This window comes from Tigriopus californicus, chromosome 4 (assembly GCF_007210705.1).
Source record: "Tigriopus californicus strain San Diego chromosome 4, Tcal_SD_v2.1, whole genome shotgun sequence".
Lineage (NCBI taxonomy): Eukaryota > Metazoa > Arthropoda > Copepoda > Harpacticoida > Harpacticidae > Tigriopus > Tigriopus californicus.
The window spans coordinates 7,169,081-7,184,235 of record NC_081443.1 but is presented as its reverse complement, the minus strand read 5'-3'; the positions used below and the strand labels follow the sequence as shown (position 1 = coordinate 7,184,235).

Sequence of the window (15,155 nt, the reverse complement as noted above, 5' to 3'; positions counted from 1 at the left end):
ACTATTAAACTAAGACAATGGGGGATATGAATGGACGTTCGTTGACTCGAACTCATGTGGTGCAAATTCTCAATATGATGGTCACGTTTGAAACGTAACGTTTATCGTCGAACAATTCTCATCACAAAAAAAACAACAAATAACCACATTTAGTAAACATGGTCATTGAAGGAAACATGAAGCGACACAAAATCAGACGAAAATGGGTTTCTGTCCAATTCCAGAGGGTTGAACAAACTTGGCGCACTGATCTTCGGCCCTCAAAAGGCCAGCCACGCAATCAATGAAACTATTGTCTGCCTGGAATTTGAAGGAAATGATATCATTTCATTAGGCGTCTCCCTGAAAGTGAATACCTATTTGTGGAATTACCGGAGAGGCGGGTCGGTCTGGATGTTGAAGACGTCTCATTAGAAGAGAGCACCATTTGGTTTTCAGATCCCAAACAATTTGGGCTAAAGATGGCTCGCATCGGAATGTGATCCAATCGTCCAGTTGAATTGAGACGTTGGCCCCATCTTGATAGGTCTCAGATTCGCTATCACTTGATTCATCTTTTCGAGAGCGACCTGGAACAAGGATTCCATGCATTAAGTTCGCCCATGGTTCGACAACCGTTTTTGGACTTGCCTGCCGCACCCTCCGGATCCAAATGGCAAGAGGGTCTTCGACTCGGCCCGGCGAAGAGTAGCACGGTCACGGGCGAAATGGCCGTGACACCACGGATCAAAGCCATCCTGCCCAGTCGACTCATTTCCTCAAAAATGAACCAGTCTGTGGGGATGGATTTGATGCTCGATTTTGTTGAATTGGACGAACCTTTTCCTTTCGCAGCAAAAAAAGAGCAGTCCGGATTCAGTCGTAAGGTGCTTTCTTTGCTAAAGAATAATAAAAAAATACCTCGGATTAATTTGGGGTAAAAATTACGGAAAAGGATATATAGAAGCCCTTACGCCGAACGAAGTAAGCCCGTCTCGCGATCATGTCGAGCCAGACTTGGATAACATCCCACAGTCAATGCAGCCTTGACTAGAGGCCAATTGTCAGAATGTTTATTGAGATCCTTCATATCATGGGGAGGCTTCGAGCGAATAAATCCAGATGCTCGGAGTTGCGCCAGAAGCCTGCTTCGAGTTCCTAGGATCATTTCCATGGCGGGACCCGAAACCGATTCCTGCACACAGAATGCCCGTTCCCGCCCATCTGACCGAGCCTTTTCCCACTCTTGAAATACTCGTAATAACACTAAATGATCCGAGTAGGCCTCGCCCACAAATCGACGCCGACGGGCTTTGACCATGGCTCGTTTATCCGGATCATTAGGAATGACAAAAGGGTCACTGAAATTATTGAAGATTGTAGAAAATCCGACTTCTTCCTCGCAATTTTTTCGCATTTCTATTCCTATCTTACCGACCACCGAGTGAAGCAGCCAATGTTAGGACAGGATCCAAGCATTTCATTATCACCCCGAAAAGAATCATCTTCCCGAATTTGGGATCCACTGGCAGGTCTAAGAGATGACTACCTAAAACCGTGACATCCTCCCAAGCATCCAATGCTTCCAAAGATTTCAACGTTTGAATGGCATTCCGGATGGAAAAGAACGAAGGAGCTTGGGGAGCTCGGGAGAGAAAATCGGCAATGGAAGTATTAGGGCAAGTGACCAATTTCGTGTAAAGGCACAACTCCGTGAGCGGTGTGCGTAGAATTTCCGGCACAGTGTGTTCCGCAAAGGTTTGGAATTCGAGTGATGAATAGAGCCTGTAGACGTTGCCAGATTGGCATCGACCAGCTCGACCTTGTCTCTGTTTGGCTGACGATTTTGAAATCCAAACGGTCTTTAGCATAGTCGTTCCTGCCAGAGGATCAAAACTGATCTGGGAATGAAATACAAAAACACGAGTCAATATAAATCAACTTCCTTATTCAATTACATTCAAAACCGAGCAAGCCTAAATTACCTCGTTCACTTTGCCAGAGTCAATAACAACTGTAACGTCTTCCACTGTGATTGAAGCTTCTGCGATATTCGTGGCCAAGATCACTTTCCGAAGGCCCCGAGGAGGAGGCTTAAATACGGCTCTTTGGTCTAAACCTACCAATCGTGAATGTAGCATGACAATTTGAAGGCCATCTAATGGTGAGAGAAAATTCCTCAAGGTCATGATATCGTGTAGTCCTGGGAGGAACACCAGGATTGCTCCTGTGACATTCTCAGTTTCGTGGAGATGAGCGATGAGTTGGGCAGCTAAATTAAAATCGACTTCATGTTGAGGCCTCGTTCGATTGTAGGCTTCTAAACTTTGGCGCTGATTTTCGGGGAGACTCATCCAGTCATCCCGGTTTTTTGAAATCAAAGAGCTCATGACATCCCCACTGTGTATCGAAAGAGAGCAAAAGCATTCACATAATATTTCCTCTTCCTTGAAATCCACGATTTATATTTCCCTAGTTACCTGCAAGAAGTTAGAGTATCCACAGCGGCTTTCTGATTCTGAGACTTGGCAAAATCCAAAGCCGTCCAAGAATTTTTAGCTTTAACATCCACATCGCATCCACTTGTCAGGAGTTGTTCCATAAAATCGATATCTCCATGTACAGATGCACACATCAAAGGAGTCACACCAGTTACTGAGTGCTAGGGAAGTATTAAAGCATTATAATCTAAATTCTTCCCCGCTTTAGACACGACCCCTGTACCTGGTAGTCAATGAAACCATTGGTATCCAAAACCAGGTCCTGCAACACTTGAAGAGCTGCATCAGACCGAAATCCATTCAAAAGTGCTTCGTCTAAAGCAGCGGTGTCGTCAGCACTTAAAACTGGTTTCAAATTCGGCACATTCTGATCTTCGGGGTTTGCGATTTGAAGAGCGTTTAAAGACAAATCTTGATCCTGTGAATGGACCTCGATGGTCTGTTTGCGTTTGGCATTTTGTTTGTCAGAATCCAATAAGGTCAGAACAGATTCCAAGAAGAACTCTTGAACAGGGAATAATCTTCCAGGGACAATAATTGAGCTGGGCATGGCAAAGTAGGATCTGAAACAAGAGGCAAGAACTAATATATGAGCTGGACCCTCACACTCCGGTGGGTGGCTTACGTGAAAATGTGTTCGTCCATGGTAGCAGACATAATGATTAGTTTGAGATTCTTGTGTCGAGTTAGGCCTTCTCTCAGCACGGTGAGCAAGAAATCTCCCAATCGTTCCCTTTCGTGTACTTCATCCACGATGATGTGAGTGTAAGAGGCCAATGCGGCTGGATTACCCATGAGAGTCCGCAGAAGGACACCGCAAGTGCAAAAGGTAAGCAGGGTTTTCGGCGAGATCCGAGATTCCAATTTGATTTGATAACCAACTGTTTGACCGACCTACAAAGAGATGTATTTGCATTGATTATTTACCTGGTTCAGATGAAATCCGCCGTAGTATTTTAACCTTTTCATTCCGCTCAAAAGCCACACGTTCGGCCATGGACACGGCAGAAATACGTCGCGGTTGGGTGCAAGCCATGCGACATGGCAAGCCTTCCTCCGCGCTTTGTTCGAGAATAAATTGCGGCACTTGGGTGGTCTTGCCCGATCCGGTGTGTCCGCACACCAACGTGACTTGGTGCGAGGCGATGGCTTGTAGGATCTCAGATTGTCGTGACCAGATAGGCAATTGTTGACGGATCTGCAAGACCTCTCGAGAACACGAACTGGGAGGTGGGACGTTGGGTGCGCCACCCAACAGTCTACCCGTCATACGGCTAATTTCACGCCCACCTGACATTCAAGAAAAATTATAAGTGGGTTCAATCGAGTTCACTTGGGCGAATACATTAGTCATAGTTTTCCTACTTGCAGTTACTCAAAAAAATACATACAAGCACATCAACGAGTACCTCATTGACAAATGCAACCCGAACACTGTAACTTGAAACATGGATATATCATTCATGAAAATGGGTTACAAATTTCATCAAGTTCTCACGAGTAACTTAGAACATGTCACTAAAAATATCAAATCATGTCATATCATTCTGCGGCACGTGCTTTGGCGGCATCCAATAGAACGGTATCACAAACGTTTGTAATCTTTTCAGAATTGAGCATTTGTGAACTTAATCCCAGGACTTCGTTCTTGATCGTCCCTGAATCCCTGGCCCTAATTTTCACCCACCTGTTTCGCCCGCTCCGGCAGAATGTGCCCGATGATCCCGATCAGTGGGCGGTTGGTAGTCTTCTTTTTCCTTGGGTGTGGCCGGGTTCTGTCGGAGAAAGGTGTGAACGGAGGTGAGAGCGCGCGCACTCATCTTGAGGGTAGCATCCGATCGAACAATGGTGGAACCGGTGTGCTTGAACACAGTCAAGAAGCGCTTTGCTCCGTTGCCCCGACTCTTGGACTTGAGACCCATGGACAAGGCCAAGCGGTGGATGTAACTGCGCTCCTCAGAGGTGAGCGACGAGGGAAATTCCAGCTCTAGAATGATCAAGATCAGATCATCAATCAGACCAATTCAAAGTTAGGGGGGCGGTGTGACATTCTCGCCTAGAGTTATATAAGAATTGTTCACGGCTACGAAGGCCTACTTTTACTTTAAAAATAGTTCAAGTTAGTGCCTTTCATTAAGGCAAGTTATCCAGTTTGAGTAAGGTTTTCTGGGGCAATGAGGTTTGATGGATTCGACTTGGGGTGATCTTAGATTTAATGACGAGAAAACATGATCTAGCTTTAGATGAAAGGCGTGACACTTTAGCATTTACTCACGAACAAAGTTAGTGGAATCATCCGTCACTGGCTGTAAGTGATTGAGAGGGCTTGGAAATGACCTGCTTTTAGGGCCAAAAACTTACTTAAAAAATCATAAAAGGCGGCAAAGATTATTTAAGCTAGCAAAACAAATCCAACACAAAGACAATCCTATTTAATTATAATAAAAGGCATGTCAATAGACAACACGAAACAAATGACGAAAAGTTCAATTACTATTTTTTTCTTTCCAAATCTTGGACCCCCGAATAAATATCCTAGATCAGGTTAAAAAGAACAAACAAGAAAACAGTTGATCCCAAAAAAATTCGCTCTAAAATTGGTCACCATTGAGTAAACAAGCAAATATCTTCAGACTAGCGTGGTTTATAAAAACGTTATTGCGACGGATTTGTCTTTGGACTATCATTACTTTTTTACATGTTTACATGATGGCTTCTCAATTGAAGTTTTTATCTTTCTCTTTTTCGCGACTCTTGGCCATAGTACGGCGTAATCATAATATAAGTAGTTGAATAAACATTATGCAAATGTGGTTCAATATAAAAAAATGTCTAAACGGTCTGAGCAACGAAATAGCCATTAGAATTTGAAATCATAGTGAGGATGACTCAATAAGTCATTTCGTTCAGTGTACATAAATAGGTTCAAGAGGGGAAGAGCAAACTTATCTATCATGCTCTTTTATGTCATTTTTTCCAGAAAAAAACCTCAATTTGCGATGGTGATTTGTGACCGAATATGCGCCATTACAACCAATTTCGAGTGCAAGAATGTATCTCTGTAGTTTTTTTCTTTTTGAGTACTCTAGCTTTTATCAGCGTCAAACGGATTCATCCCATTTTCGTTTTTTTCCGAATTTCGTGCATTTAGCCATTTTTGGGCGTGTGGCTGTTACTTTCAGGCGCAACTGGACAAATACCACGTCCAAGTTAAGGCAAACATAACTATTTGCGTATTGTCTCAGTATTGCTCAGTTTTTGTAGGCCGAAAGCTGAATTCAATCATCCTCATCTTGGGCAGGTTTAGACCAGCCATAACTATTTCAATTGAAGTATATTACCAAGATTTTAATTTGGGTCGACAAAAACATTCAGAGGCCCTGTGACAGGCCATTTGACGGGACTCGATTTTCTTCACCAAATAGTTGGCCATGGCCGTTTTTGAGTTTGTGGTCAATTGTTCGTAGGCCTAGATTTAGAATTCAAGGTTCATTTTAATTGGTGTTTTGAGCTATGGCTAAGAAAATGCAATGAACTACCAAGCGATCCAATGTCTGATCACGTTATTTGCCACCAATTAGTTTGCACCCTATCGTCTATTCAAGCAAGTGGCTTGAATAGACTATTTAGAAAGGAAGTTCATAGCTGTTAAAATATTGTTTGAATGTAGGTTAGGCATAGAGATGTATCCTTGGACACGAACTTATAGAAATATGGACTGTGAACGAGCTTCACGCCAAATCGGCCTGCTCTTGGTCATAACGACTCTGAACCACTTTTCGAAGTAAAGCAATAAAATAAGAAACAAAGATCGCTCCAATTGAGGGCAGGTCGTTTTTCTATCATTTAATTGTAAAGTGGTTTGTTTCACAGTTGTATTGTCAAAAGCTGATGTAACTGACCAAGAGCAAGCCGAAAATTTGAATTTTATGTATTGTTTACTACATAACTTTGGATGTATCTCCTGAGTTCCCTTGGCATAGTTTTGGGCTCAAACTTGGCAAAATTCATCTATACAACCAGATCTTGTGGTCGAATGAAGTGCTTATTTGAAATAAAGGGAACGGTTTAGGGGATAAAATATTTCTTGTTTCCGTTCGCAGTCCGCATCTCTAGAACATAGTGCCTTGAGTTATTTTAGGTTGGGTTTAAAAAGGTTAGGTTCAGTATTGAAAAAGTAGGACCGCCAACGAATTGGGAGAGTGACGTCTACCCCAAATGTCAGAAGATGTTCGTAATGGACGTGGACGCGCCCACTCATGACAGGTGGAATGCAAGACCGCAGAGCCATGGCCACCTACCCATATCCTCCGGATTGGCTTGGAAATCGCGGAGTCTGAGTTGCGAGGCCAATCGCAGTTCTTGGCCCACATTCTTTAAGGCGGGCCACTTCGGACCCTTTGAGCGGGCTTTCATAGCCCTCTTGGACCGCCAGGGGCCCACCGCCGCCGGTGGAGGCGGGTCTGATGGCTCGACGGGCGGGCTCATACTGATGGGATGGAGGCGTGGCACGGACGGAGCCGACTGAAACGGATGACTTTTTATTTTCCGGAGCGAATCAAAACATTAGGCCCACCAATCCAGGGTGGCCAGCTGGGTTTGGGATTTTTTGTATTTACAGTTTACACTACGCCAGTTTCATATCAAGTGTCAGAGGCTCGTTACATGCTACATGCCTCAAAACACACTTTTCGACATAGTTTCGTTTGGATCAAAAGCTCAAGATGTAATTAAAATATGGCAATGGCATCGGCTAAAATAGAATATATTAGCATTAAAATTAAGATGACTTCAAATTGGACACAAAACCTTGACCAATTATTTACAATGACAATATAGTCAGAAGTCTGTTTGCCCATGGCCAGTTGACCTTCTGACCTGTTTTACTAGTCATTGTTGGTCCGAGACTTCGCCAAATTTAATGGACATTCACCACGGTAAGTTATACAAGGAAATGTCATTACACTGGGACTATAATTTCAAATACAAATGAATAAGAGTAATTACCTATCAATTGTAATTCATGGCATTGGAAAAGTATTTGCCTAACCCCAACAAAAGAATGCTAACTGAAAGCACAAGTTGCGATAGCTTATGGCTATGAAATCCGGATACAAAATATCATGAAAAAAGCTCTTATATCCGGATTGTTTCTCTAACCATCGAGAACTTTTTAAGTCATTGGGAGTTGAAAAAGTTGTTGCAATTACTGATGATATGCTCCTCGTAATTGTTGTTAAGTCAATTCATTCCTTAGTCATTTTGTCATTCCAGATGGGAATTGGTGGCGGCAGCAAGGATATCCCGGACGAATTAAATTGACTCGACTAAAGTCCACTACCGTACCCTCGGTTTTCCCAGGTTGTCCGGGTTATTTGACAAGGCCTCGACTAAATGAACGCTCAAAAGCGCCCACAAGGGCCATAACAGAGCTAAGAGGACCAAAGACAGATTGGATACTCAGAATGAGAATTTTTTTTTTACTAGGGTGATTTCGTCCAAGATTTGGCACGTCTATCAGAGATGTTAAGACATGAAACCCTCCCGAAAGGAGCGTCAACGGCATCAACTGAGAGCGAAGTTTTGATCATTGCCTTACAAGTCAACAACATGCAGTGAAGTTGGGAATGAGCTTAGTATTTTCAAGAATTTAGATTTTAGTTGGCTTTCGATGGTAAACTGCTTCCAGAGATTTCTGTCAATCATATTTGTAAAGGATTGATCACAAAATGCAGTCAGGTCACAAACATTGTTGCCTTCATGAAAAAAGCCAAATATCGTCAAGAACCTGTTTCACGGAGGAACTTCAAGCAAGTGTCGACAATCTTGAAAGGCTTGAAGAGATGCTTGAATTTAAGTATGAAACTCTAGAAAGCTCCAGTTTCTACGAGGGCACCTCTCGTGAGAGACACTTTAGACGCGTTAATGGCTTGGATAGTCCTAATCGATTCCTGTCGGAAAGTGCTTTTGTATTTCTAGTGACACCAGATAGAATATTCATAATGCAACCGGTCGACATTGGTCTGGTTGTTCAGACTTCTTCCAGGGTTCCGACTCCGTCCTCCAATAGGACCAGGCATCAAGATTGCGACGGCAACTAAGCTTGTTATCTTGCGAGAAAATGGCAGTTCGTTATTCAGCCAGTCTGCTAGCCATGGCCCTTTAATGGGATCAGACTAGAGATGTAATGGGCTGGAAGCTAGCCCGGAGCTCAGCCCAGCTCGAGCTGTTGAAACGTATTTGGCCCAGACCACCTCGAGCTGGGTTTAGACTCCGGCTCAGCTCGAAAGGTCGAGTTATATGTGAGCCCAGCTCATGTTCTCGAGCTGGGTTTAGGCTCTGGCTCAGCCCACCTCGAAATCGACGAGGCCATGCCTCAGCCCTGACCGAACTTGGCGGAGCTCAACTGTGGCCCTCATCAGTTTGACAACTTTTGTCTTTAACTGATTGACAAGCCGAGGAAATTTATGCATGACAATGAATGGTCTGTTGCAATCAACAATTTGGTTGCTACTTGGCGCACTTGTTCAATGAGTTTGGCTGGTACTCCATCTTTCCTTATGTAGTACGAGAGTTTGGTGAAACCTCAATAAAACCTTGATAAAAGAAAGGTCACAATCTTTTTTTAAATGACTTTCAAACACTTCAAAGTGAGTGTAGCCTGGGTAATTTGAATATTTCGAAATGCTATTAGTAATTACGACGTTTGGAACACTTTTAATTCTTGATCTTTTTGGTCAAGGTAAGCGTCGAACCCACGTGCAGTGGGTTATTCAATAATCGTTCAGGTTTATCATGCATCATCAATTGTGTTTGTAAGGTAAAGTAAAAGCGTAAAGTAAAAGTTGAAGCCATATGTTCACCAAAAAGGTTTTGCTGACATCTCTGAACGTAGGTCTGAATCATTTTCAGTTCTATTACCGGTGGTGAGGGTGGAAAACGTTCTTGGTTGTCACTAGTGATGGGATCAAACAAATTTCCAAAATCAGGATCGCCAGAAAGCTAGGAAAGTCAAAGCACGGGCCTTTTCTAGCGTATTGTAGAATATTAGGCTTGACAAAAAAGTGACCCTGGTTTGATCGGAGAAACTTCAGGGTTACTCTTTTGATTAACTACGGGTTTTCGATTTTCCGCTAGTAATGCCGTACTCCATCTGTACTGTACTGTACTGCCGAAAATGTAAATTGGCAGCCCTACTTGCAATCTCCGGTGATTTTTTGTTTGATCCCCATCAGTAAGTAGTTGCACCTTCAAAAGGAATAAATCTTAACTGAAACGCCTGGTGGAAATGAATTATTAAAAGCTGAGAGTCTAAACAAATCATATTATATTTTGGTGTTTGAAAGTTCCACTATTAGTTGCAACAATCTAAGTTAGGAGTTCAAATGAGAAAATTGTTTGCTATCAATTTATCAGAAATTGAAAGTTCTGTCAAAACTTTGGCGTCACGATTTCAATAAAGACCATAAACATTGAACAAAAGAATTTGAAGAGATACATTTATCAGGAACATAAAAAACAAGCAAAGACTTGTTTGAATCAAATGTCTTGTCTGCGCATAAAGATATACTTTGGAGTAAAGAGTATTGAAGTGAGTGAAGACAATGGTGATTCAATAGTTTTATTCTCCCAAATCCCTGAAATTAATGTCGTTATTTGTATGGTCATAGTACATCAGAAATCTTAGTCAAGAACGCAAAACGTTGAGCCAACGCGTCCAACACCCCACATTATCCCCTGAGACCTCAGTGAGTCCAACGTGCTGGCCTGTTAACTATCCGACTCGTTGAGTCGAATAACAGATGGAGGAAGGCCGGTTGATCTGCTGAGGGTCGAGATATGGAAGGTCCAATCTAAAGTACTACCTGACGAGGTCGGTGGTGTTGATGAAGATGTGGGTTGTTTGTCGGACTCTAGGAATGCGGGCTTGAGAAGATCAATTGAAAACATTGTCTTTGTCTTGATCCAAAATCAATCTGAAAGAATTTGTCGTGACGCTCCAGGACCCGAAACGGGCCGTCGTATGGTCGCTTAGTGGTGTTCTATGTGCGTCGTGCCTAATAAAAGACATGAGTTGCATCCGACAATTGATGAGGAATGTAAAATGTGTCTTGCTATGGTTAGATGCAGGTTGCGGGCAAATTTGTTCCATGCGCCTCTGAAGTTTTCCAGCAAAGGTAAGTGGATCCAAATTGGAAACTTGCGGGTCAAGATTTCGCCTGGTAATCGCAAAACCGGTGCCATACACTAATCTGCAGATGAACATCCGACATCTTCCTTGAGGGCGGCCTCATACAAGGAGTACTACTGGAAGATGATCAACCCATGAATTCGTCGGACAAACGTGTCCTCTCAAAGAATTCTTCAGTTGCCTGTGCATGCGTTCTACTGCCCTTTGGCTTGAGGATGATATGACGTTGTTGCAATAGGTTTGATGCCAATAACCGTACATAGAAGTCCATAAGTCCGAAATGAATTGTCGCCACGATCCGAGGTTATTGTGGCTGGAACACAAAGCGGGCAATCCAACCAGATAGAAGGGCTCGAGCACAAGATTCACAGTAGCATCAAGACATAGGGATGGCCTCTGGCCATTTGGTGAATATATCCACCACGGTGAAGAGATAATTTGACCCTTTCGATGGGGAAGCGGTCCTACAATGTCCACGTGAATGTGGTCGAATCGTCGTGAGGGTAAGTCAAACTCCTTGATTGGACTAATTGTATGGCGTCCAATTTTTGCACTCTGGCAGTGGAGGCACGTCTTGCACCAAGCCGTCACATCCTTTTTGAGTCCATGCCACACAAATCGATCAGACACTAAACGTTTTGTTACGGCGGGTGCCCCATGAGCAACATTATGAATGAGGTTGAAAATCTTATGTCTTAAAGTTGCGGCCCATGGTCTTGGGTGCCAGTGAAAAACGTCACAGATTAGGGTCTTTTTGTGATCTTGGAATAAGATTTCGCGAAGATTCATGGACGTCATGTGGGACGAAAAGAAAAGTAATTCTGGGCCATTTGATTGAGCTTGGACCAACTCGTCAAAATTGAGAGTTGGTATGAGAAATGATTGTAGGTGACAAACTCGTGACAAAGCGTCTGCTACTACGTTATCTTCCCCTTGATGTGTCGAATGTGTTGAGTAAATTCTGAAATGTAGGAAAGATGGCCTTTCTTGTCGTGCGTCCATCTATTCGAGTGGCTCACAAGGGCAAATGTTAGGTGGCTTGTGATCGGTAACTCAAAGATGTCGGAATACATGGATGTGGAGGCTCCTTGCGAAAGTATCATGTCCGGTTCTAGTCAAGTCAACCAGCTTATTTTGCAACCACTTTTGGGTAAGGCAATCTGAAGCTTAGATAAAAAAAAATTCAGAATGATTTTTGTAGAACTGANATTTGAGGGCAGCAAATTGAACAATGAAGGAGCCCAAGAAAGAAGAGAGTTGGACTTCATTGATCAAATTAGGCTGGATTCTCATTCTTACAGTTTTTAGCATCAATTGATTCCAATTTTGGAATTATAAACTTTGAAATATGATAACACACTACAACTAAATAAGCTTGTTTATTGTACTATTGAAAAGGATTTTCTAGTCTTGTCAATTCAATCTTGAAAAAAGAAACAAAACAAAGATAAAATCTGATCATCTTGCCTGCTAGTTTTCTTCATAAAACGTTATATTATTGTTAGATGTTGCACAATGGAGCAGTTCTAGTCATGCTTTTATGTGAAATATCCCACCAACCAAAGAAGTGACCAACTACACCTCAATGACCATAATAATGGGCATATTAAAAGATCAAAGTTTTCCAAAACGATGAAGATACTTCAATTCATTTGCCATTTATGGTGTCAAGGTTTGAAAAGACCTTGTAGGCCAAGTTTAGTTTATGTATGGCCTTGTCCATGGATGCGGTGACCAAAGAAATCAAAAAGGTTTTCCCATTACCGATCAATACTGCTTAGGACGTTTGCTCTATGAGGACCTTTTGAGGAAGAAACCGATTGTACCACAGAGGCAGATTGAAAGTAAAAACTTGAACTATATTCATAACCTATTGTATATGTACCATTAATCAATACATTGAAAAGAAGGTTTTAGGAGTTGGAGCTGAAGAATTTCTACCATAGCTTGTGCAAAAGGGCAGGTTGTTGGCGAACGTGATAATCATGACCTACCTTGGCTTCCAAGGCATTAACAATTTGTTTTTTTTATAAAAGCAAGCAAAATCATATTCTTTATCACTCAGAAACACCATGTCTACCATAGATTATATGGTTTATTTGCTAGTAACATCCTTCATCAACATTATAATTAGCCATATGACTTGTTCATGATGGACACTGGATCTTCTGAGTACACTAAATTTGTTTATACTTCCACTATGTTTGCAGTTTCAATTCCAGCTTGGAAAACTTGAGTATACTGAAGCATAGGAATGTACTGAGACTATGCTTTCAAAGTTTTCACTCTTATTGCGTGAAACATCCCAGCTATTGACAACTCAGGGGCCTCCTACATCCCAAAGACTTAATGTTGCAATGTCATTGGTTGAAAGAAGTTCACTGAAACAGAAGAAGTTCACTGAAACGGAAGTCGACAATAGAGAAATTCTGTATGTATTGTCAATCCTGTTTCAGATTCCCAAACCATAGATGGGTATAAAATAAGGCTAATCACGCACAAAGAAACTACAAATTGCGCAGCAACGTCTACGGCAGCTTCTTTTTCAGCTGTTTCGCATCCGAGATGGCAACTAACGTCTACAGTAAAAGACTCGAGTGCACTAGGCTTTAGTTTCTGGGGAGCGACTTATCTCCCCCTTTAAAAATTGAAACAACGTGAGCTAACTTTAGTGAAGCGGGAAACTTGCCCTGATCCAAGATCCAACGCATCAAATACGAGAAAACAGGAGCAAGAACCTGTGAGCATCTCATCAGAAACTGAGATGTCACTCCATCAGGGCCAGGGGAGCTCAATGGGCTCTAAAGCATCCTGATCTGTGACTACAAGATCATCTAAATGCTCAACTTGACAAGCCTTGCCAGTCCCAACAAACTCATCAATAGAAGCAATGGGAAGTAAATCTTATACGTCTATTGAAATTGCTTCTTGAAGCTGATCATTACATCCATGAAAAAGCTTTCTCACCTCATCTAAGGAGAACTTTGAGAATTTTAGAAGAGATTTCAACCGGATTGATATTTCAGCTTCAAGGACTTGACCTACAGAAACAAAGTAGACAGAGCCAGATTGGTGTCGATACCATTCAAATCTACTCTCAATTGGATCACTATGTTCTTGCCCCAGAAGAACGCACTTAAAAGAGTGCTTTTGGAGAAGGTCTGTTGCTAATGCCACAATTGCCTTGGAGGTTTGTATATTAACAATGAATGTCTCCTTTGTAAGAGATTGATCCGAATGACTTCGCCAATCCTGTGGCCATTGTGCGAAGAAAAGGATTAATTGGAGCTGAGAATCGTCACAAGAGCTGATTGGCTCCCGCCTCTCGTCCCTTTTCTAACGTCCACAAGTTCTTCACATTAAATATGTTCCAAAATTTCCAGATAAGTTTCAGCAATGGAGCTTTTTGAAGGAAATGAGGATAGCCATTTTTACTATAGTGATCCAGCGCACTTATTGTACTCTCATGGAAAATGCAGTCTACCAGCCTGCCATTAGTTTTCTCAATTGAAGTTGGATGGAGACACTTTTCATTTAACTTGTTGAGCTATCTTCACTGGTTTTCCAAGTTCCAAGTTGTACAGTTCTTCCAAGTGAGAGAATTTGGGATTGTCAATTTTATCGCCAGCAAATGGGGGGCACACGAAAGTTCCCTTCTTCAGAAAATTGTTATAAACATTTTTGAAATTGTGAACGGCATCAAAAAGAAGAAACACATCAGGCCCACGTTTAGTCATAGATGATTTTAATTCACAGGCGCACAATTCGTCTGTGTAGAATTTTCGATTGGCAAAGAAGTTGCCAAGGGACACACACACTACTTCGAAGCCAGCACTTGAAAGAGATTCCACAACCAATTCAACAGCCTTTTTCACGACCTGGAATGACAAGTTGGAGAGGAGGATAAGGGAAACAACGTCGCATAACTTTCCACCAACACTTTTGATCATGCAACGCAATATTGTTTTAGTAAGGTTCTCAATGTAGCCGGACAGTTTTCCGCAATGGTAGTCAGCTCTTTGAGAGGTGCGGATTTCGTCAAGCATCAAGATCACTTTCTTCTCAAACTGATTCCTTAGAGGCCCTGGCTTTAAGATAAAGCGTGGTTGATTCAGACACACCAATCTCCACACTTGATTCATTTCGAAATTTGGCTTGGGCGTCTGCGACAAGGAAGGGGCAAGATGTTCTCTTGCAGTAATTGCGCGTAAAGAGTCGGACTGGTCTGATCTAGAGATGTAATGAGCCAAGAATTTTCGGGCTGGGCTGAGCTGAGAGGAAGGTGGCTCATTTCGAGCTGAGCTGGGTTGACAGTTTCCAGCTCACGAGCTGGGCTGGGCCAAAAAAAAAACAGGTTTCGAGCCGAGCTGGGTTGATCGGGTGGATATTTGGAGTCAAGTCTGAGCTGGGCCAAATCCGAGTTAGCCCATGTCCGAGCTGGCTCATGATTGAGTTGACCCGACCCATGTCTGGGCTGAGTTATG

At 42.4% G+C, this 15,155-nt stretch overlaps 1 protein-coding gene across 3 annotated transcripts; it reads right to left on the bottom strand.

Annotated features, from left to right (window-relative positions):
• Positions 1-81: 81 nt before the first annotated feature.
• Positions 82-8,551, bottom strand: LOC131879046 (3'-5' RNA helicase YTHDC2-like). Of its 3 annotated transcripts, none has more exons than XM_059225244.1 (13): positions 8,269-8,551; positions 6,782-7,004; positions 4,168-4,467; positions 3,442-3,770; positions 3,106-3,374; positions 2,704-3,043; positions 2,460-2,641; positions 1,965-2,379; positions 1,414-1,880; positions 954-1,340; positions 631-878; positions 373-569; positions 82-300 (listed from the first exon to the last, which is right to left on the bottom strand). In XM_059225244.1, the coding sequence occupies exons 2-13, from the start codon at positions 6,966-6,968 to the stop codon at positions 193-195; spliced, it is 3,429 nt and encodes a 1,142-aa protein (XP_059081227.1). In that variant the 5' UTR covers positions 6,969-7,004; positions 8,269-8,551; the 3' UTR covers positions 82-192. The 3 variants fall into 3 exon arrangements, with proteins under 3 accessions (XP_059081227.1, XP_059081226.1, XP_059081225.1); XM_059225243.1 differs by lacking the exon at positions 8,269-8,551 and adding an exon at positions 7,691-7,786; XM_059225242.1 differs by lacking the exon at positions 8,269-8,551 and having other exon boundaries at positions 6,782-7,195.
• Positions 8,552-15,155: the final 6,604 nt, after the last annotated feature.